Source organism: Peromyscus leucopus, chromosome 1 (assembly GCF_004664715.2).
Source record: "Peromyscus leucopus breed LL Stock chromosome 1, UCI_PerLeu_2.1, whole genome shotgun sequence".
NCBI lineage: Eukaryota > Metazoa > Chordata > Mammalia > Rodentia > Cricetidae > Peromyscus > Peromyscus leucopus.
This window is the reverse complement of record NC_051063.1, coordinates 45,838,530-45,862,343: the sequence shown is the minus strand read 5'-3', so window position 1 is coordinate 45,862,343 and position 23,814 is coordinate 45,838,530. Positions and strand designations below refer to the sequence as shown.

Here is a 23,814-nt window from a genome sequence, read left to right as displayed (position 1 = left end):
TGGTAAAATGCAAGGAAAAAAACTGTTTTTAAAAAAGCTAATTTTGTACGATATTTTCAGCAGATTTAGGCTGCTTCTCTCCCTCATTGGTTGGTGAGCAATCCACGGAGCACCCGGCAAGAAAGCCTCTTTGTGTTTATGTGACTGCAGAGGGTGTCAGAAGTAGATTTCAGAGGAAAGGCCCTGACAGGCTTGCTAAGCCTGGTGGAGGGAGAAGAGGAAGGCTCATCACGTATCTGAGCAATGTCATTTTGAAATGTGTCTTGGCCCCAGAGTATAAATACACTTCAGTATTTTTGTTAGGATTGCCAGAGAACCAGCAAGTGCTCACTCTCTTTGGCCAACAAAAGCATGACTCTATGTGCAAAATCTTCTGCACATTTATAAACAAGAACATTTAGAAAATCCCCTCTTGCTGAGAGATATGACAACAGATATGTTTAACTGGGCTGTAAAATAAAGCAGATATTATGAATACTATCTGCTCATCAAGAACAGAAAAAGCTTTTCTGTTTCTTCTACCACAAACTCATGCTTTCCTACCCTCCTGAAATACCTTCCTGGTCTGCAAAGGTAACTGCTCACTCCACCTTCTCCACTCCCTACATTTCCTTATCACAACATGCTTATTTTTCAATCCTGCAGTCTGCTTTGATGATGACAGTGATCTACTACGACAGTTAGTAACTAACTAGATTAGGTTGAGCTGTTAGGGCATGTCTGTGGGGGATTTTCTTGGTTGTTAATTACTAGCCTACTGTGGGCAGCACCATTCCCCAGGCTTGGCCCTGAACTGTATGGCAGTGAAGAAAACCTGCTAAGCAAGTTAGCAAGCAGACAGCATGGATGCATTTGTTTTTCTCTCTGCTCTTGAGTTTGCATGTGGTGTAATGAACTGTCTCAAGGTCCTGCCTCTGTGACTTCTCTGTTATGATAGATGGTAACTTGGAACTGTAAGCTTCATAAACCTTTTCTTCCCCATGTTGCTTTTTGTTGAGATGTTTGTCACAGCAACAGAAATGAATGGAGGACACTTACACAAAAGGCAAAACCTTTCCTCTTTCACAGAATCTTCCCCTGGATGGCCTGGGTCAGGAGTTGGCCTATTTAGGCTTTGCAAACCATTTGATTGGTTTTTCAACTATTCTATTCTACCACGACAGTTTGAACAACACGTGACAAGTGAGCATGGTTGCATTCCTATACGATTTTATTTATGAATAGTGCAACTAGTTTCCTATAATTTTAACCTGTCTCAAAATAGTCTTTTTTAATTGAATTTTTTTTTGAGAATTTCATACAGGAATACTGTGTTTATATTATGTCCTTCCTCTCCCTCCAAACTCCTTTGTTCTCCATCACTCCCTCTCAAACTCTGCTTTGGGTCTATAGAATGCACAAACAGGTTGTGGGATGACTTTGGTTTGATCTAGGCCAAGCTTCTTCTCCAAGTCATGAGTTTCATCCTAGCTTTGCAGCCAGTTAGACGGACTCCAGGTAAGCCTCCAGTTCAAGAAGCTCATGCCTTCAAAGGCAGCTTGCTCTAAAGCGGAATGGTTAGCTTTCCCAGGCAAAGTCACAAATAATTCAACTTCATCTCCACACTCAACCTTCAAACACTGACATGTATTGGCTACCTTAGAGGCCTCAGAGCTGAGCAAAATTGCCCCTTCCTTTCTTCCTCCCTCCTCCCTCCTTCCCTCCTTTTTTTTTTCTTCCTTCCTTCCTTCCTTCCTCCCTTCCTTCCTTCCTTTCTATTTATTTATTTATTTATTTATTTATTTATTTATTTATTTATTTATTTTTGGTGTTTTTCGAGACAGGGTTTCTCTGTGTAGCTTTGCGCCTCTCCTGGAACTCACTTGGTAGCCCAGGCTGGCCTCGAAATCACAGAGATCCACCTGGCTCTGCCTCCCGAGTGCTGGGATTAAAGGCGTGCGCCACCACTGCCCGGCCCTTCCTTTCTTTTTATGACAGGGTTTCATGTAGCCCAGGCTGACCTAGAACTCAATATGTAGCTGAGGATTGCCTTGGATTCCTGATCCCCTTGCCTCCAAACTTAAGTACTGGGATCAGAGGCACAAATCACCACACACGTCTGATTCTTTAACTGTTGTATACAATGTGTGTGTGTGTGTGTGTGTGTGTGTGTGTGTCTGTGTGTATGTGTGTACACTCTATTGTAGTCTGTAGAAATCCTCCTGCAAATGTCAACTCAGGATACACTTCCAGAGTGCCAATCTGAAGATGAGGAGAGCAATTCTGTGCCAGCCTGTAATCGGCTAGCTATGCACTTCTCAACCTCATAGACTCCATATAATGTGATACCCAACTTGTAATTTCTTCCCCTCTGGGTTTCCATCACTCACTCTCATTCTCTCCTGATGCCCACAACCCCATGCTCACTAGATCTTTTGTTATCCACCATGGCAGTGGGTGTAACCAAAGCCTTTCATTGAAGTCTGATAATTTCTCTTATACTTGATGTCTTAGAGAACAGATTGATTGCCCTGGTCCATGCAGTCCTTCTAGAGGGCAAACTCCAAAACTGTATCTGGAGCCCCTGTCTAGCACATCATCTCTGCCTAGAGGAGGCACTTTAAGATCGTACTTTACAATCACTGTAAAACCTGCAGGCCCCATCCCACAGGATGACAGTGATGGTGATAATGTTCATAAGAAAAGAAACAACAGATACCATTTATTGAGCACTTACCATGTGTTTGGAGCCTATCCTAAACTAAAGATTCATGGTCTTAATAAACTTTTACAACCATTTACTGTGAGGAAACTACACAGTCCTCTTTCACAGCTGATGGAAGGAACTCAGCTAAATAATTGTTCAAGGCCCTACTAATAATTAAGGGAGGGAGCAGGATTTGAACCAGCAAATGTCTAAAACACAATGTACATTCTTGATTACCTAGAATCATCTTTGTAACTATCTGAATGATGTCACAGCAGTCTACCTACCCCAAATATCCTGCTTGGAAAACCTGAGCCAGTCTTGACTCTCTTCTGTCATCCAGCTTGCCACTCAATCTAGTCACTGGCACACTGGGATTCTTTGTTCAAAACATCTAAGAATATTTTCTCCACTTATTTTCACTATCATCCTAAGCATCTGCCTGTCAGCTACAGTTTGCAGCCACTATTTTCTGCTGGATCTTCCTATATCCAGTTCTTTCTTCAGTCTACAATGAGCCATCCTGCCTAGCACATTTGAGCAGGTTGGATCCTTCACCTGACATGCTCTCCCTGCTGTATTTCTTGTGGGCTTCCTCTGGTTACTGTTCAGCCCTGTCTAACCTGGAGGGAGGAGATGAGTCCATCAACTATTGGACACTTTAAATATTTTACACATACATCTCCTATTGCTTAATTTTGTTGTTGTTTTGGTAGTTCCAAGAAAAGTGTGTTCTACACAATTTTTGCACAATGCAGGAGAAAGATCAGAAATAACATAGTGGTTAATACATGTGTGAAATGCTGGCAAATTCAAAGCATCTTTCTTAGGACTGTGAATGCCACTCAGTTGCTAGAGCTTGTCTAGCATATTTAGACCCTGGACTGTGTACCATCAACAGAAAAAAAAAATCTTTCTTGCTGGACAGCTTTAACATGGATTGGGGTGTGTTACTGTGGGGAAGTCATCTCTAAAAGAGTAGAGTAATGATGGTGGCTGTGGGCACCTGGAGAAGGGGAAGAAGAGTATCCAGGTTGGGTGTGTTGATAAATGTCTTGGCTGCATCCACTCCAGAACCAGTCCTGCATACTTTTTATTTCTATCCTAATAATGTACACACAATTTTACTGTCTGTATAACGTCTAAAGTATGAGGAGAGATGAGAAGGAATGAAATTTGCAATTGCCTGAGGCTTATGGAATTTGAACAATGGGATTAAGATCTCACTTCGTAAGCCCTCGTGGTCAGACCCATGAGCCAGGATGAGAGGGATCTAGACCTCACTCTCCTTGGCGTCTGTCCTGCTCTGACCTCCAGTGGAACACTCTGTTGTCCCTCTGTTACTTCCTAGCTCTTAAGGATTTTGTAGTCAGGCTGCTTTGGCAAGCAAGGCCTCAAGGCCTAGGCCCACCTCTTTCCTACCCACAGGGCTTTCTATGCTGGTCCTATAGTGAGTGCCAACCTCTAGGCACTCAGAATTTTTGTGAAATGCTCAAATGGGAGAGTCCTCATGTGTACTGACATAACAGTGGGAAAAATAAAAACAACTTCCTTCTCATTGTTTGCTCACAGTGTGGCTTATACACTAGACCACAGGCCCTGCCTTTCCACAGAATACACGCAAACATCCCACAGGACTTGTGCTGGAAGACCACATCCTGATCTCACTGGATGACTCTTAAAAATTCAAACAAACAGCATTCCATGACACACATTTATTTTGTAAAATGCAATCTTAAATGTATGCACAGACTCTGGGCTTTGGTGTCAACAAAAGCCCAAGTTTCCTTTTGGCTTAGTCACTTCGTGGCTATGTAATTTTGGGCAAATTGTGTAGCCTTTCTGAACCTCAGTACTCTTATTATCAAAATAAAGCAGTGGTTAACCTTGATTGTCAACGTGATTGGATTGAGGAATGAATGCCTAGGAGAAGGGAGGTTAGCTGGAGGAGAAAGTCACTGAGGATATGTCCTTGTGGACTGTGTATATCCCTTTTCTGTTTCCTGGCCGCCATGATGTGTGTTCTCTGTTCCACCTCCCTGCAAAAACAGATTCAAGCCTCTGAAACTGAGTCAAGATAAATCTGGTCTTAAGTTGTTCCTGTTGGACATTTTGTCACATTGATAGAAAAATAACTAACATACAATGAGTCCTTCTCTTCAGTGTTGTGTGAAAACTAAATGTGATAAAGAAAGAGAAGTGTTCATAAGTCTGTATTATACATACACAGTTTAAATGATGTTTTCTCATATGGGCTGACCATGCTCCCTGCAAGAGCCAAACACAATATAACAAAAAAACCTCAACATCAAGCATGAGAAGTCCTCTTTTGAGGTCAGGTTGTCTAAGAGAGTCCCAAAGCATTACAAGCTATTGCTATTTCCCTTGGTTTTCCCACAGAGGTGGAAGGTAAGTTCCTATTGCTAAAGACACCATATATGTCAGAAGCAGGGCCCAGAGGCCCCTGAGCTAGAATGGACCAGAAGGCCTCCTTCCTGAGGACTAGCTTTTACAGTACCAGATGGTGCCATGGAGGCTTCCAAAGGAGGGAGCAACCAACAGTCCTATCCTGTTATCATGCCTATGAATCACAATGACTAGGCAGTAGTGGCACATACACCTTGTTGCTAATCAACAGCTCTCTAGTTGGACTTCAGACCCACTCAACAAGGGGAAAATCATGTCTGCTACTGGAAGCCTACCCAACTACCCAGGGCTATTGAAGTCATGAATCTTGGAAGAGAACCTTCAAACCACTGCTTTACTAAACCAGCATCAGCCCTGACGATACTCCAGACATTTTTCTTGTACCCTCAGATAAGTGTAGCTCTCATCACTCATCAAGAAACAAAATAAAACAGCAGTAACAAAGCCATTTTTGCGAACAGAGACCATTAAAGAAAGCCACAACCAATCAATCAAAATGCGGAGTTTTGATTCCTATTACCAGTGGCTACATTTACAAAACACTCCTGCACCTAAGGCTCAGGGAACATTGTGGAAGATGGGGCAGAAAGATGTTAAGAGCCAGAGGATCAAGGGGTTTACTGTTAGGTTGTGTCTCCTAGTAATGTCAGAAGCTATACCCATAAAGTCTCACCAATATGACTGCTCAAATATGAGTTGAACAAGGATAACACCAGGAGATATGCTACTGCGGATAGGGGAAAGTCCATGAGGTCAACCCTACAAAAACAAAACAAAACAAAACAAACAAAAAACTGTAGGCAACTAAGGAATGCTGAGAACCAGAGAAACAATCTGCCCCAGGGAAGAACCCACCAGTTGGTTATCCAATGGTCAGCCCTGAAAACATGAATTTGAAAGACAGCATGGAGGGGTATATGGGAGGGTTTGGAGGAGAAAAAAGGAAGGGGGAAATGGTGTAATTATGTTATAATCTCAAACACTTAAAAGAAATTTAAAAAAATAATGAGAACAAATAAACACTCGTCTCACACGTGTTTCCCTAAGGTAAGACACTCATTAAAAAGTCTTCTTAACTCTAAGTCACATTAATAATGATAAGCAAAGGAAATCATCCTATTGAAAAGAAAGGGGAGTTGGTTAATTTTACAACTGTTTGAAGATATCTAATTTTAGTGACAATACAAAGCATTTATTGGTACAGAATAACGACTATCATGTTTTACCATGAAAATGATTACACATTACTTGTTTAGTTGTTGCTGACTCAGTACAAGGCACAGGGTCAAGTGCAGGCCCATCATCACTTTCTCCATAATCATTACTTCATCAGTCGGAACACTGATGAAGAGGCTGGGGCTGTAGGCCAATGACGAAATACTTGCCTCCCTGGATGATGTTTCAGTCTCTAGGACGCCTCAAAATATATGTATTAATTATGCAGGAAAATGGATGCAACTGGAGATAATCATATTAGGCGAATTATACCAGTCTCAGGAAGACAAATATCATGTATTTTCCCTCATACATGGTACTGGATTTTATGTAAATACATGAAGCATGTATGTATATATGACATGTAAGTAGAAGCCAGACTGTTTGGGGGAAACAAAGAAGACCGAGAGGGGCCACTGGGAGACAACGGGGTTATAGGCTCTATATGTTCAACATGCAATATATATTTGTATGAAAATATCCTTATATAAAAGCACCACATACAACGAAACAATTTTAAGATAAAAAAAAAAAGGTAAATAGTATAATGTGGTGGTTTTGTATTTCCCCAAAATATTGTGACCTCCCAAGAAGTGAGCCTTTAATCCCAGGGAGTGGTGGCAGATAGCAGAAAGGTATATAAGGCGTGAAGACCAGAAACTAGAAGCATTTGGCTGGTTAAGCTTTCAGGCTTCTAGCAGCAGTTCAGCTGAGAGCCATTCCGATAAGAGGACACAGAGGCTTCCAGTCTGAGGAAACAAGATCAGCTGTGAAGTTGGCCAGGTGAGGTTAGCTGTGGATTGTTCTGCTTCTCTGATCTTCCAGCATTTGCCCCAATAACTGGCTTCAGGTTTGATTTTATTAATAAGAACTCTTAAGATTCTTGCTACAGTATGTGTAGTATTATCAGTCAAAAACAGCAATTGTGGAGCTGGAGAGACATGGCCCATTGGTTAAGAGGACCTGGGTTTGATTTCCAGTACCTACAGGGTGGTTCAGAACTATCTGTAACTCCAGTTCTATGGTATTTAACACCCTCTTCTGACCTCTGTGGACACTTTTGGCCTTGTGGTGTACAAACACACATACTGGCAAACAATCATAAGCATAAAATAAAATATAAAGGAAAAAAATTTTACAAGAGAGCAATTGCTAAAATTTTGGCAAATATTTCACTATCTATATGATTGTATATCTAGCTATACATTCAGAAACAGTTGTATTTAGCAAAATTAGATCAATCTAAGCATGTAATCTTTTTCATTTTAAAACATTATAATCATTATTCAGTATCAATAAAGTTTTCTATTATTACTAAAAATTAGATATCCTCAAATAGTTGTAAAATTAATCTAATTTCTTTCTTTTCAATAGGATAATTTCCTTTGCATATCATGATTAACATGACTTAGACTTCAGAAGGCTTTTTATGAATATCTTACCTTAGAGAAACATGTGTTAGATGAGTGTAGGCTCAAAGTTTTCAGAAAAAGCTGGTGAGAAAACGCACTTAGTGAATGATGGCATCTAATGGCCCTCAAATCTCCTTGAGGCTGAGTTAACACTGCTCCTGGGTAAAGCCCCCTTCCTACCCAAAGCACTACACCAGAGACGTGCTCAAGGGAAATGCTCCTTGGACCTGCTCAGTCAACTCTCATGCACATAGCCTTTGTCTCTCACTTGGCATGAAACACTCTAGCAGTCATTTACTGAGAACCCATCCTGGGCTTTTGTATACATTAAGTGTCCCAAGAAGCATATAAAGTTGATAAAATAATCACATTTTAAAGGTGAGAAGCAGAAGCTGAAATGATGTCATTTTCTTGCTGTATCAGTTACTGTTATCATTACTGTGATCAAATAACTGCTGAAAGGAAACTATTTTGGCTCACGGTTTAAAGTCCATCAAGGTAGAAGACACGGGAGTGGGAACATGAGGCATCTTGTCACACTGCATCCACAGTCAAGAAGCAGAGAGAAACGGATGCTGATACTCAGCTCACCTTCTTTCTCCCTTTGGACCCAATCTGGCCTTGTAGCCCATGGGATAGTGTCATACACATTCAGGGTGGCTCTTCCCTTCTTAACTGGTTAGATCTCTATGGAAGGGTCCTCACTTGCATTGGAAGGGGCTTCACTTGCATTCCCAGAAGTGTGTCTCCTAGGTGATCCCAAAGCCAGTCATCATGACAACGAAGACTATCGCACTTGCCTAGAGTCCCTCATTGAGAATGATTTGGAACCAGGCTCATGCCCAGACTTCACAGTAGAGCCCTCCTCTTCCCTCTAACCCAGAGTGCTTGTTTGCTCCCACCTCCCGGACACTGTTAGTGCTCGGCACTGTGTTTTCACCTCTGTGTATGTTTATTCAATGTTTCTGACCTTATATGCCTTGAACTAGATTGTAAAACTCTTAAAAAAGGCATGTTTTGTTTTTCTTGGTATTTCTAACAGCATCCGTTTCAATAGATAATTGATAATACCAAGAAGCATCATTAATTATTAAGGACTTATTTATCAAACATGTATTACATGTCTGACACTATGTAAGGACAGATATAGCCATAAACAAATTAGAAAAAAAATGTGTCTAAAGAGATAGAGGAAGGAGGAAAAAAAAAACAACCCAACCCAAGTCAATAGTTTCCTTGAACTGTGAACTAAAATTTGATCAAGAGACGTCTACAAGTGTGGCATAACCCAGAGAAACAGGCCCTAGGCAGACAGAACACCAAGTATGGAGGTTATGTGGAGAAATATATTCAAGGAATAAAATGAAATTCTGTGTGCCTGGACCGGAGCCAGAGAGACAATGGCTAGGGCAATATAAAGTTAGAATGGAAAGGCAGGTGGAAGCAAACTCAGGCAGGATCTTGAGCTGTTAGGGGGACTTTCAGCAAAGGAACACGATGTTTATGCTTACAAACTTATCACTCTGGCTGCAGGGTTGAGAGCAGATTACAGAGCAGAGGGATGTGATGAGGTGGTGGCTGTCTCCAAGGTGGTGACAGGTGGACTGGGAAGAGTTGTCTCGCTCAGGATGCATTTTTTAGGAAGAATGAATAGGACTCACTGATGGTTTAGATATTGGGAGTTCAGGAAAACAGTAAACCAAGAGTAAACCCTAGGTTATCGGCCTCAACCCCTGGGAAGAGAGGGACACTGTTAACTATGATGGGTATGGAGAAAGATGACTGTGCTGAGGAGCAGAGAAAATGCTGGGTGCCCTGAGAACTGAGAGAGGGGAGGCAATAGTTCTGTTTGAGATGCTTTTTAGGCATTATTAGATCATAAACTCTGCCAGGGCAGGGGTTTGCCTGTACTGCACTATAATATACCTTTGTGCTCAAAGCAGCAGTTGAGAAGTTGAGACATAAGCTGGTACAAAAAAAAAAAAAAAGTGCCCAAGAGAAGCATTGAGATGGCAGTTGGATTTATGGCTGTTTAAATCTTTTGGGCAAATGCAGATCCCTGGCAAAGCATAAATACATTCCTCCTTGGCTCTTACATGAGCAGTAAAGATCTCTGAGACAGTGGTTTTTCAAAGAGCTGAATCAAATATCCTAATAGGGTCAGCTAATACAGTCACAGAGAGGCTCAAATGCCCAGTCTCTGACTAAAGCTCCTGTAATCTTTCCCACCATGTCTAAGGCCATCAAGGTAGTCTGATCACCAAAGACCAAGGCCTTGAAGGGTGCCTGCAGTTTCTCTGCATTGCTTTTACCATTTCTAACAATAATAATGATAGTAATAACATACTTAAGTATGTCACAATTCTTGCCTATTTTCATTTCCACGGATACCATTCTAATTTCTACCAGTCTCAAGATTGAAGTATTCCTGGATACACTTTTAAACTGCAGAAAGCAGACCTTCCATAGGTCCTTCTGTGTGTCTCCCAGTGTGAAGGAGGTACTACCATATTTTCAGTATCAGAAACGGAGGCTAAGGCTGAAGTCAACAGTGTGTTGAAGTCAGAGAGGAGTTCTGAATCCTCTGGGAAGAAAATGGTTTCCTTCAGAGGAAGACAACCAATTTCAGACAAAAGGTTTTTTTTTTTTTTCAAGGTTCAGTTAAGAACTACTACACCAAGAACATAACTCAGGAGGTCAGAACACCCGCGTTCTCATCCTATCTCTCAGAGTACAGATCTTTTACTTAGCTAGTCCAAGCCTACGTCCTCACTTGTTAAGTGGCTGGTGAACATAAAAATAAAGTTATAATGGAATTTGTTGTCAATAGTTATTCGGAAAAAATACGGTTATTTTAGTGGGTTTTTGTTTGTTTGTTTTTTGTTTTTGTTCTCTTCTAACACTGAATAAGTCCTATTCCTTCACTCTCTGATGAGCGCTTCCCCACACCATCCCCCCCGGGCCAGGTATTATTGTCACCTGTGATGTTTTATCTTGATTGTCAACTTGACCGGCTTGAGAGCACCTAGATTAGTTAGGTAGGCCTCTACCTCTCGGTGTGTCAATGAAGACCTTTCCTGAAAGAATTTCTTAACAGGGAAAGACCTATGGATGTGGGTGGCATCACCCTGAAGGCCAGTGGGCCTGGATGGGAAAGAAAAGGAAAAAGAAGGGAGCTTGCATGTGTAGGCTTTCCCTCTTTGCTGCCTGGCTGCCATGAGGTGAACATGTTCCCTTCGTTAGGTTGTACTTTACTCTGGGCCTGGAAACAGAGCCAGATGATTTTGGGCTTAACCCTTTGGAACTATGACCCCAAAATAAAACCCATTCCCTTACATTATAATTCTCAGGTATCTGGCCACAGCATCACAAAGATAACTAACATATTACCCCCTTTAAAGAGGAGGGACTCAGGACAGGGCTGTAGTTCAGAGGTAGAGTGTTTGCCTTGCATGCATGAGGCCCTAAATTCAATCTCTAAGACTGAAAAAGTGAGAGATTACATAGTTGGTTCCAGTTTAGATAACTAGGCAAGGTGAATTAATTCCAAGCAGCTAGTCTCCAAAGTTGTCCCCAAGTGGCAATGTGCCATCCCTGGCTACTATGAAATGCTACTGTGAGTGAGATTTGCTCTCAGCTAGCTCCAGTATAGATAACCACCAAACAGATAAGCTGATTCTTAGAATGCCGCACAGCATGCTGGACCTCTGTGCTGTTATTGTCCACTGTAGTTTTTTGTTTTTAGATGGTGTCTTGGTACGTTGCTGGGACTGTTCTCAAACTCTTGGGCTCAAGTCTTTTCTCCTGTTTCAACCTTCTGAGTAGCTGGGATTACAGGTTTATCCTACCACACCCAGTCAACACTGCTCTTGGAGAGAAGGGCATGCTTTTGTCAAGGAGAAAATGGGTTTTCCAGTGAGCTGAAATTTTACTTCCTCAAGTGACTTTACCAGCCTCTTTGCCTACAAATGTATTCATTTGAAGAAAAGAGTGTATACAGTAGCCCTGAACAGATGGTTTCTTCAGTTGTCTGCTTTTATAAAATAGGGAAAGACTTTGATGGGAAACATTTCTCAACACAGTTGGCTATATAATTCAGAAATAACCTCCCAAAACATTTCAAGTGAAGGACCATACCTCACCACCACCCTATGCTCTATTTTCTGCTTTTTAGAGAAATTGTCTGTCCTCAGTGCCAACAAGGCAGACTTCCTAGTATCCGTATCTGCTATAGTGATGGCTGTACTTGGGAAATACAGAAGGAACTGGGGAGCTGGGGGGATGTGGCACTGAGCTCAGACTGCTTTGCTCTAGAAACACGGTTGTTATTGTTATTATTATTATTGTTATTATTATTTTGGTTTTTCAAGACAGAGTTTCTCTGTGTAGCTGTGGCTGTCCTGGAACTCACTCTGTAGACCAGGCTGATCTCGAACTCACAGTAATCTGGAATTAAAGGCATGCACCACAACTGCCAGCTAGAAACATGGCTTATTTTTCTTGTTTGTCTTTCCCCTAGGAATATGGCTGTGCCTATTCTTTATAGACAAGTTACCTTTGAACTGCTGAACTGATGCATCTCATGAAGTATGCCAGGTGGAAAGGATAATCAAGAACAGAGTGTTGCTCTGGGCCACCAAGTTTGTGTGTCTGAGAGAAGCAGGTTGGTGAACGGCACAGTTAGCCACACATGGGAAAAGATAGCCAGGGTACAGAGGCTTCTGGAGTCCCTTTGTTACTGAGGGCCTCAATGCAGGGCTTAGAGCCTGCCTTCACGCCAGCTGGTATAGAAGAGGAGCCCAGACAAGTGGTCTTGCCCAGAGCTTCTCAATAAGCAAAAATTGTTGTTACAGGCTCCTAAAGCCGACTGAATGTGACTCCCCAGCCATAGATAACAACTATCTGTGACATGGAAGAGAGCATGGCCATGGTGTGAGCAGAGACAGGCTGTGGAGTCCAAAAGTCCCTTTAGGAACAGACCCTGCAAACCAGTCATCACAGGCGAACAACACCCAAGGGCAGAGGCCATATTACAGGGCATAAGGTCTGGGGAGTAAAGACTCAGGACTGTGACCCTAGAAAGTTCCCCCCTTAGCCCATTCCACACCATGGAATGCTGCAAAAAGAAGCAAGGGGAAGGTCAGAGGGGGACTTCAGTCTCTGCTCACCTCTCCTCAGCTGCTCTTGATCTCTGTGGTAAAGAAGACGTTAGGGAAATACCCCCGTCTCTTCTAGAAGAGGAAAACGGCTTGGAGATTTATTGTAAGGGTAATAAAAACAAAGTAAGATCAAAGAGAATGTGGGCTAGCAGCAGAAACCGGGTGAAGGGAGAGAAAGAGGGTGAAAAGAATATGATTTGAGACTCTCCGAGAGAGAGGCTTCGTGTGTGGGCAGGAAGTGAGGCAGTTCATCCAAAGGGAGAGAGGGTGCACTGGCTGCTGGGAGCTGAAGGTCAAGGTCATGGCCCGCGGGACGGGTTCAGTCTAAGAAGGTCCACAAAGATCTGTCTCTCAGATCAAACATGTAGGGCTGAATCCAGTATAGATCTGAGGCCTATCTGCTTAAGGACCTCTCCCTCCCATGGGCTTCTGGGTATTCTCAAGGAGGAAGACAGGGTAAGGTGCCTGACTAGTGGGCACCTTAGTCTCACAGAGCAGGGAAAAGGGCATGGGAAGAAACGCTGTCAGTGATTTATCTCCTGACCTTCCTCATGTCAGCAAAACCTGTCCAGCTGTTTCATGGTTCTTTTCTGAGCTGCATTTTAGCCATACTTTCCTCAGAACAAACATTATGCAACATTACATCAGGAATTTTCTTCCCTTTCCCCTCATTACAGATAAGTCGGTATGTACAGAGTCGCTGGGATGTGGGAAATGTCTAGCTCATAGGTTCTGCTGGCATTCAAGAGTGAGCTACCTCGCTATGCCAGGAAGTATTGCTCAGGACAGAAAATGTCTGGTGGATTGTCTTCCTGTCTCAATGGCCCTCCTGTCCCACAATTCTGCCCCCCCCCCAGTATTGTCTATCGCTCAAGGCCTAGCCCCAGACTCCAGAGCTCAGCAAGGGGGCTGCAATCTCCCCAGCGCCTCCACCCATGCTGTCTGCAGCACTCACGCTGCATGCATTTGCTGCCTTTTTTGGTAGTTATTTGTCTGCCCCTGGTAGCTTCTGTCAGCTGCAGACTCTTATTTACTTTCCTCAGAGCATATCCACCAACCGGCCTGCTCCTGAGACGTGCTGAATAAATGGGCCAGGATGACTGACTGCACCAATAAACATATCTGCCTCTCCTGGGGACGAATAGGCTGCAATGGCTGGCATTCTCTTTCTTCTCTTTAGCGTCCTGCAACGTGCTAAGGAACATATTTGTTACTCTTAAGAGAAGTGCTTCTAGTTTTGTTAAGTTCCATGGTGAAATGTTGGCCTATCATTGTGTGAAAAGGAGAGAAGGTAAAGGCCCAGTAGGCATGCCGAAATTATATCTTGCATAAATGTATGAATGAATAGGGCACTGGTGGCAGAAGTAGAGTAAATAGAAAATAGATTAAAAAAATAGAAATAGAAATAAAAAAGGATAAATGCTCAAGAGACTTAGAGAAAAACATGGAAAGAGATTAGGCTAATTAAATTCTGAATCAGAACTTCCAGCTTTATTAGGAAGTTGGCTTCATAATTTAAAAAGCAGAAAGGCAGTAAGAAAAGACAGACTGAAGACAAACCCAGGGTCTGATATCCACTTAGCTACTGGGTGACCTTGGACAAGTGACTCAGCCTTTCTGAGCTCATTGTGTTGTTTTCAATTTACCAAAAGGATGTAGAACTAGTACAGAGTTTCCACATATTCTTCACCCACCTTCCTGGGATGCTAATATTGTTCACAATCATAGCACAAGTAAGAAAACCAGGACACAAACAATACAGTAATTAATTCATCTGTACAGTTGTACTGTTGAATTACAGCTGAATATCAAAAACGCCTGATTGGCATTTTACTGTTTTCCCATCACTTTCCTTTCCTTCCCAGCGTCATATTCACTAGAATGTGACACTACACATCCTAGTCAAGTCTCCTCTCCAATGCTGAGAGCCCTTCAGATTTTTCACCTTTCATGACCTTGACAGGTTCTAGAGCATTGCCTGTCCCTCACCCTGGCTATACCTGACATTTTCCCATTACTAGATTCAGGTTTGCCTCTGTGGCAAGAACACATAGAGGTGACATCACACCTCTTTAAGCAGGATAAGTAAGGGGACAACTGGATATGTATCACTACTGGTCAAGGAACCTTGAGACAGTATCTGTGGTTGGGTTTCTGCACTGTTCTATTCTTCCCTGTGATTAGCAAGGATCTTGTGGAAAGTTGCTTAGGGATCTTGCATATACCTCATCTCTCATCCCCTTTCTTTTGGCTAAATAACTTTGAAATGCATCAGCAGTTCTACACACAACGTTGATGGCTGTTGTGTTCTCACGGGCTCTCCCAGTTGCCTCAATACCAACAGTATTTGTTTCGCTGTCTAAGCTTCACTTTCTTCATTTGCAAGTCAGGGATCATGACAGCTGTAAGAGGATGAAGTGGGGTTAAAATATGTGAAAATATCCAGTCCAGAGAGCACCTGCTAAATAGGTGAGCTTTCCTTTCTATTTTTGTGTCGTGTATGTACATAGCCATGTGTGTGCAGATGTGTGTCAGCGTGTGTGTGTGTGTGTGTGTGTGTGTGTGTGTGTGTGTGTGTGTGTGTGTATAAGAGCAAAGGTAGAGGCCAGAGGCCAGTGTCCGGTTCAATTTCTCTCTACCTCATTTTTTTTTTTTTTTTTTTTTTTTTTTGAGTCAGGGTTATCTCATTGAATCTGGAACTCATCAGTTCAGCTAGGCTGACTGGCAATGGCCTCCAGGATCCACCTCTCTCCCCGCCACGGCCCCTCAGTGTCCTTTCATTTCACTGTGGAAAGCCACACTAATTTGGAGGCAGTCCATTGTAAGTATGCGAACGTCACTCTTGTATCGTTCTCTTTGAATGTTACACAGCCTTTCCACCTGTTGATATAAAGCAACAGAATGAGCTGTACTCAGACTGGCTGGTGGAAATCCCTTTGAATCTGCCTTTGATCACTGCCCAGCCTGACGTTTTAATTAGTTTGCCCATGATTTGTATGAAAATAGATGCTTGAGAATACTTGAAAACACTCTATTCTCATAAGCAGTTGAAGTGTTTTCCCAGAAATCTTGTTTACGTTCTGAAGTTGTCTCTAAACTATTTTCAGAGATCGTCTACAGCATACCTCACCCCAGATGTGGGTGCCCCATCTCTGGCCCTGCTCTGAGCTGGCGAATCACTGCTTCATCACCGACTCCCAAGGCGCTGGCAGTGATGGAAACAGTCCAAGTTAGATTTAAAATTAGATTTTAAAACTTCTGGCAATTCACTTTTAAGTTAAGGTCTATTTTTTTTAAAAAAAGTTAAGAATAGGATCTTATAGATGCAAGAGTAGAAAGAGCTGGAAATTTCAAATAAGTTGTGAAACAGTAAAGTTACTCCATTTACAGGAACTTTCATTTTCCCGACCATTTTTATCAGTAAGAAAAATCAAGAACACAGGAGATTTACTTTAAAAAAAAAAAAAACTCAAAAACAACAACTCTGGGTTGGTGTGGTTTCCAAGCTCCCCTGTGGACTCCCAGTGATTCCATTTTAGTTTATGATGGGATGGAAAACTGCAGCCGTAGCAAGTGTCACTCTCGATGCAGGTGACAGGCGGGATACTGTAGAGTAAAAACCCAGAATATATGGGTTTGGATCTCACAACAGCCACCCATCCTTGGTCATCTGAGCCGGCGACTGTCCCTACACCCTGGTTTCCCTGTTGGTAGGATGGGAAGGCTGTCCCCCAGGTTGCTGCGAAGAGACAGTAAGGGATGCTTGGGAAATGGTCATCGTGAGGCTGCCAGGCCTGTGGACACAGGCTCCTCTCTGAGGAATGGGGTCTGGGGACATGCCTGGACATGGAGCCAGTTGGGCTCAGCCTCTAACACTTTCTTTATCCAGGGCTTCATCCTGGTCAATAGTATTACCACTACCGGCTGCATCTTTTCTGGAAAGCTATGGGGGCTGCACACCAAGGCCAAGAATTAGGAAGGGCACTCATAACAAAGGCTGACCGACCCTCGGTCAACTAGAGATACACAGGATCCATGAGAGCCTCTTAGCGTTAGGTGGTGCCTACTGGGGACCCAAATCAGAGACTGTGCTGTTTGTGGAATTCAACCAAGGGCACACAATAGCCATATTACAAATTTGTAACTTAATAATTGGGGCAAAAGAAATTAAAACTACAAGTGGAAAAGAAAAAGAAAACTATGACTGTGGGGCACATTATATATAGAGAAGGGTCCTTTAAGACCAAGACCTGCATCAACTTCCTGTCACTTCCTCTTTGACCTAAGCCATAGGGATGCCAGCCATTGGCTCCCCACCCCCGCCTCATCCCTGGAGGCCATACAGAAGTTCTGTCTTCAGTGTTCACAGACTCCAATCACACTTGTGCTCTTTGGCGCTGGCTTCTGGCATGTTCTCTGAGGCTTTAAAGTGATTTTCTGGAGTTGAGGATTTTGATGGGATGCAGAGAAGGGAGGAGAGTGATGCATACCCCTCAGTAACTACCTCCATGCTTCCTTATATGAGGAATCCCAGGCACTGGTCTTTTAAGTTTCTGAGGAGAAGTGATGTGGCCAGGCTTCATGCTGTCAAAGCTCACAATTAAGATACAGGCCTTTCCTAGCACTCAGGAGGCAGAGGCAGGTGGATCTTTGTGAGTTCGAGGCCAGCCTGGTCTCCAAAGCGAGTTCCAGGAAAGGCACAAAGCTACACAGAGAAACCCTGTCTCCAAAAACCAAAACCAAAACCAACCAACCAACCAAACAAACAAAAAAAAGACACAGGCCTTAAAAACACTTTTAGGAATGGGTGGACGGAGTCTAGGGGTTGAGATGTTTGTAAACTCCGTCAGATTTGCAGGCTGCTAGGGTGGAGTGAGAAGAAAGAAGACAGTGTGGTGGCAATCTCAGGGCCTGGGAAGAAAATTGGCCATCATGGAATCAGCAAGACAGACAGGTAGAAGAGTTATCAAAGACAGACCACAGATGAGAAATATGCTTTTAAGGATCGTACATGGTGGCTCCAATACAGAAATGTGTGAGGGGTTCCTTACCTCATTAAATCTCATCACAAGGTCTTCAAGGGCATTGTGCTCTCCATTCTGAGAAGTGAGGATTGATGCTGAGATGGATGCTTTGAGACGGGGCAGGGAACTCTGGCATTCAGGGGAACTCAAGTCCCGGGTTAAGAAACAAAGGTAGTCTATGGGCAGGACCCTTCGGTAAATGTTCTGCTCCTGTTCTGTCAAGATGCTGGCCACTTCCTCCGGGAACTGAATGAGGGGCTGGAGATCAATCAGCTCCTTGCTGATCCCAGCTGAACTTGAAGGAACGGTATTGGAATTGGCCATAGAGGTGCCGGGTTGGCGTTCTGGGGGGAAAAAAGCAACAAAATTATGGTTATACCAAGGCTGAGATCATTATCACAAAGCCAGTCAAAACCTTGTAGATTTCTCAGTCAAATCATTTGCTTAGTGAGTAACTCTACACTGTAATGCTTTAGAAAGCAGTTTACACTATAGAAAACTTTCTTACATCTGTCTTCCTGAATCCATGGGAGGTGGAGGCAGGGGCTTATCTTCCTTTAGTAGCAGCATTTATTTAATACATTGCTATCCAACAAGCTCACTATGAAACTTTATAGATCATCATCTTCTTTATCTTCCTTGGTTAGTTGTCAGAGTCAAGATAAATAAGGTGGAGTGTGGGCACAGCCATATGAATCTGAAGACAGAAGAAGAAGGCTGCATGTGTATGTGCCTATTTGCTATAAACATGTAGACTAGGTACCCAACCCTCTATACACACAGTTCCAAAGCATCATGGTATAGTCTACCATCCCCACATCTTCAAAAACTATATCACTGAGGTTCATTTGAGAGTTTGCAAGAACAGAACCACCTACAAAGGTAAGAAAGAAATGGGTAATAAGGGGATACATTCAAATAAATAATCTTACTTTGTATTTCACTGGAAACAAGAAAGTGGCAAAAGAATGCAGGACAGGAGTGATGGGTATAACAGATAAGTACCAAAGGCAGGGGTGTCTAGGTTCAAAACAATTCCCTTAATTAGCACTGGCATACACACTTTCTATTTACTTTGACACCTTTCTACTCTAATTCTTAGCTACCTGCCCAAATTAATTCACCCATTCATCTACTGAGCCATTCATCATTTTACTGAGGATGATCCTGAACTTCTCACCTTCCTGCCTATGCCTCTTAAATGCTGTAATTACAGGTGTCTATGTAGTACTGGAGCTCAGACCCAGAACCTTGTGTATGCCCAGCATGCAATCTACTAACTGAGCAATATCCCTAGCCCTGAGAGAACATCCAGTTTTGTGGTTATATAAGTTTGAGAAAGGTTAAAATATTCATGTCACACATTTTTTTTTCCTAGAGGTACTTCAGACACACGGTATATTGCTACAGGCTCTGAAGGACCCATTTGCATTATCTTTGCCCAGTATGGCCCCCTTTTCATCTACTATCTACTGCATCATTCTGTGTGACTAGCATCCTTGGAGCCTCTTCTGGAAACACTGCTATGGGATCCAAACTGTCCATGATCTCCATCCTGTGCATGTCTTCCCTCTTGGCCTTCTTCTTCATATTCTCAGACTGCTGCAGGAGGGAGCCTATGCTCTGCATCCAGAACCATTCCTGCCTCGTGTTACAACACGTCTAAGTGGTCCTTGTTAAAATAAAGCCCACCTGTCTTCTTGATGACACCATACTACTAGACTCCCACCTACAGTCAAGCCAGGATTCTGGACATCCATCAGTCGCTGAAGGAATCCCATAACACTCAGACGTCAGTGTTCTTTAACCCTTCTTAAATCTCTCCTGCAGAGAGATCTTTGGCTCTACCTCTGAACCACTGAGCATGGTGGCTGCATCTGTAATTCCAGGACTGGAAAAGGTGAGACAAGAGGATCATAAGTTCAAAGCTGGCCTAGAGGAGATAGCAAGTTTCAGACCAGCTAGGGCTTCACAGTGAGTACTGGCACCTCATCCCAAAAAAACAAAAACAAAAACAAAAAACCAGGAAGAAAAATCATTATGATTTCAATGACTTTGTCCTCCACTGATACAAAGCTAGATGGTTCTAAATATATGTCTGGTAATGTTTTCTTTTTTTTTGTCTTCCCTATAAATTCTATCATATTCACATGACCATATCTGTTTAATTCTAAAAGTCAGATAGGTGAGTGAGGGGTCCACTTTATACTTTATCTGTCTCCTCCAACAAACTACCAAAAACCTATAGTAGCAAAAAGTGGGGACCACCACGTGGCTCATCTAAGCTCAGATGTTAGAGAGTCTAACAGGATTTCAGAATCCAGCCACTGTGGGCTCACAGTTCAATTCTTTGGATAAATTAGAAAAGGACTAGGTTTCCTGAAAACTGAGTCACAATAAAGCCAGATGCCAGGGACAGATTTGGGTTCAGATATTTTCTGTACAGTGAAGTTAGTCACATACAGGAATTTTTCCTAGAAGCAACCAACTGGAAAACATGATTTCAAAATAAAGTACTCTATAGAGGAAATAAAATAACAATAAATCTTATGAAATAACAACTTGTATAATATATAATAGAAGAGATGATGAAACAAAATATATAAATAAGAGTAAGGATGATATATTTGAGACAACAATATATTTTGAGATATGAATCACTGTTACAATGATGAATCTAGTGATAAATGGCAATAATAGAGATTAGAATAAGACAGTAAAAAAAAAAAAGAAAAGAAAAAAGGAATATAATCAGAGTATCCATGATAAATCTAATGGTCTCATGACATCACACCCAAAGGAAACACAAATCAAGGCTGCAAGGCTTGAAACATTTTTAGACTTTGGCATGGGTTTTTTGAAAGCAGGATTCCTGGGGGATTTTATATATTCACAGCAAGCTAACATCGTACAAGTATCCTCGGGACGTAAGTTTCTATCCATCAGTTTCCATGCTTTGAACGGGTATTATATTCGCTCTTCTCTCATCCTTGCCGGGCCCTCCTGCTATTCACCTTCTGCCTCACATGCTCCACTGCCCCAACCTCATCGGTATATCAGTCCTGCCTCCCTCTGCACAACCTGATGGTGCCCCAGTGACCTGGAGCTCACGACTCCTAAGCTTTCCCACTCATCTGTGTGCCCACTGGGATCTGTAGGTCTTCGCTTGCAAAAACATTTTAAGAAAGTTTCTGGTGAATAAAATTATCTACATCAGTCATGTGTGGCAACTCATGCCTATAATAATCATAGCTTTGGGTGGGGGGTGGAAACAGGATGATCCACAGTTCAAGGCCAGCTTGAACTACTGGTCTCTCGCTCAAAAACCAAAACCAAGCCCCAAATTATCTACCTCACTTTCAGTCATTGCTCTCAGGCACATGTCTTCTGTAATGCTCACTCTACAGCTGACTATGGATACTATCACAGCCCACACCTGGGCACCATGAGACAAAGTAACTTCCGATTGTGACTCTCTGCTCAATAAAAGCTTTCTATACTAAGTGCTTTCTATGGATTAATTCAGGAGATTTGGATTTTATTAATTAATTTATTTATTGTATATGTACATGGGTGTGAGTGTGCCATACCACACATGTGGCTGTCAGAGGGCAACCTGCAGGAGTCAGTTCTCTCCTTCCACCACGTGAGTTCCCAGGACTGAACTCAGGTCATCAGGCTTGTTGTCAAGCACTTTTACCTGCCGAGTCACGTCGCCATCTCCCAGGAGATGCGGTATTAGCCTCCAGATTTGACTCCCAAGCGCCGTGCCTCATACAAGGGGACATAAGTAGTAAGTCAGAGCTGTCACCTGAACAGGGTCTACAAGACTCCACACCCCATGTCCTCAGACTCAGCATGCTGTCACCTTGACATCCCAGGTTATAGATGCATTTCAAGAGGTTGTGGTTAGTGTAAACCACTTCGTTTGCCTCATTACTTGGAGAAATGGTCATCAAAGAAAATGACCTCTTTTGACTTTAAAGATGAGGGTGTGGCCCAGAAGGTAGACAGTTCTCTTCCTCAGTCAGTCTGAAATCACCATATGGCAGCACGCAGAAATTCAAGTGGGCCCTTTCTGAGTTTATAGGAATGCCCCATGTTTAAAATCAGATCTGTCTAAAGGATCTACATTGGATTTATACAAAGCATGATTTCCAGATTACTAATTTCCAGGAAATACTGGGTCAAAACAAAGGCAAAGAGACTCCTTTTTTTAATTATTAAACTGTTTTTTAGATGTATTCATCTAATTTTGTGTGTGTGAGTGTTTTGTCTCCACAAATGTGTGTGTACTGTGTGTATGCTTGGTGCTCGAGGAGGTCAGAGCCCGGCATTAGATCCCCTGGTACTGGAGTTGCATTTGATTATGAACTGCCACATGGGTACTGGGAACTGAACTCAGGTCCTCTGCAAGAACAATAGGAGCTACCTGAGCCATCTCTCCAGCCCAAGAGGCTCTTGTCTTAACTGCAGGGTTTCTCAAAGCCTTGAAGAATTCCCACAGGGAATGTGATGTGCTGTTATTACACAGCAGTTTTGCGATATGCTGTTATTACACAGCAGCCATTCGATGTGCTGTTATTACACAGCAGCCATTAGATGTGTTGTTATTACACAGCAACCATGTGATGCACTGTTATTACACAGCAGCCATGCAATGCGCTGTTATTACACAGCAGCCATGTGATGTGCTGTTATTACACAGCAGCCATGCGATGTGCTGTTATTACACAGCAGCCATGTGATGGGCTGTTATTACACAGCTGTTATTACACAGCAGCCATGCGATGTGCTGTTATTACACAGCAGCCCTCTTCAGCCTTGCTGTCTGTCTTTGTGTCATTTACAGCGGGATCAGTGTCTCTTCACAGTGTCTCTCACTACCCCTGGCTATCTGCAATGGGTCTGCTGAGACCTTTGGACTTTGTGAAGTTCATGGGTCCAAGAACTTCTGCCGTGTTTCTGGGAATCTGTGGAGAGATAGAAGGGCAAGAGCGGCTGCGCCCGCTCAGGAAACAGTAGCTTATCCCCCATGACTGAAGCCTATTTTAAGCGGATTTTAAGGGTATCACTGTAGCAAACGAGGAAGCACCAGAATATGGGGTGCTCACAAAGAAACAAACACACATGCATTTAGACATCTGGGGGTCATTGCCTGTCTCAGTAGCACCTTGCCTGGGGGATGGGAGGCGCAGGTCAAGCCTTTCTCTTGTGAGATGTTACTCTGAAGCCTTTCTCTTGTGAGATGTTACTCTGAAAAGCCGGAGCATCCTCAGGAAGTTCTCCTCCTCTCTCTCCTGCCTCTCTGGTGATCACCAGCCCCTGACTTTGTCTACTAGGACCATTCCCAGGGGCCGTCTACAATCACCTGAATCACCCAGGTAGACCCAGGGGATAAACTTCTAAATTTATGAGTGGTTTCCACGAATCTATCCATCTGGTACCTTTTGGAAATTTCCTACATTGTAAGGAGTTGCATTACAAAAACAAAACAAAACAAAAAAAACCAATGGCTTATTCAGTGCATGATCCCACCCAGGTGCCCTGAGCTAAGGTACAACAACCATGGCCACTTCCACTTCTCATTTTGGTTGTTGTTTCTTAACAAAAGTGAAATCATTTGTTTTTTCCTGCTATGCTTCATATGATCATCCAGAGTTCCAAAGTAATCTTATCATACTGTGAGGGAGGTATGGTGGTTTGAATAGGTATGGTCCCCACAGACTCATGTGTTTGCATACTTGGTCCATAAAGAATGGCATTATAGGAGGTGTGGCCTTGTTGGAGGAAGTGTGTCACAATGGAGGTGGACATTGAGGCCTTATATGCTCAAGCTACGCCCAGCGTGGTACACAGTTCACTTCCTGTTGCCTGTGGATCAAGATGTA

The 23,814-nt window shown here is 42.8% G+C and overlaps 1 protein-coding gene across 1 annotated transcript in view; it reads right to left on the bottom strand.

Annotated features, from left to right (window-relative positions):
• Plce1 (phospholipase C epsilon 1) overlaps nucleotides 1-23,814 on the bottom strand; it is a 290,203-nt gene that overhangs the window by 113,860 nt on the left and 152,529 nt on the right. The window contains 1 exon segment of the mRNA XM_028882911.2: nucleotides 17,951-18,267. Within this exon segment, the coding sequence (XP_028738744.1) occupies nucleotides 17,951-18,267 (317 nt within the window).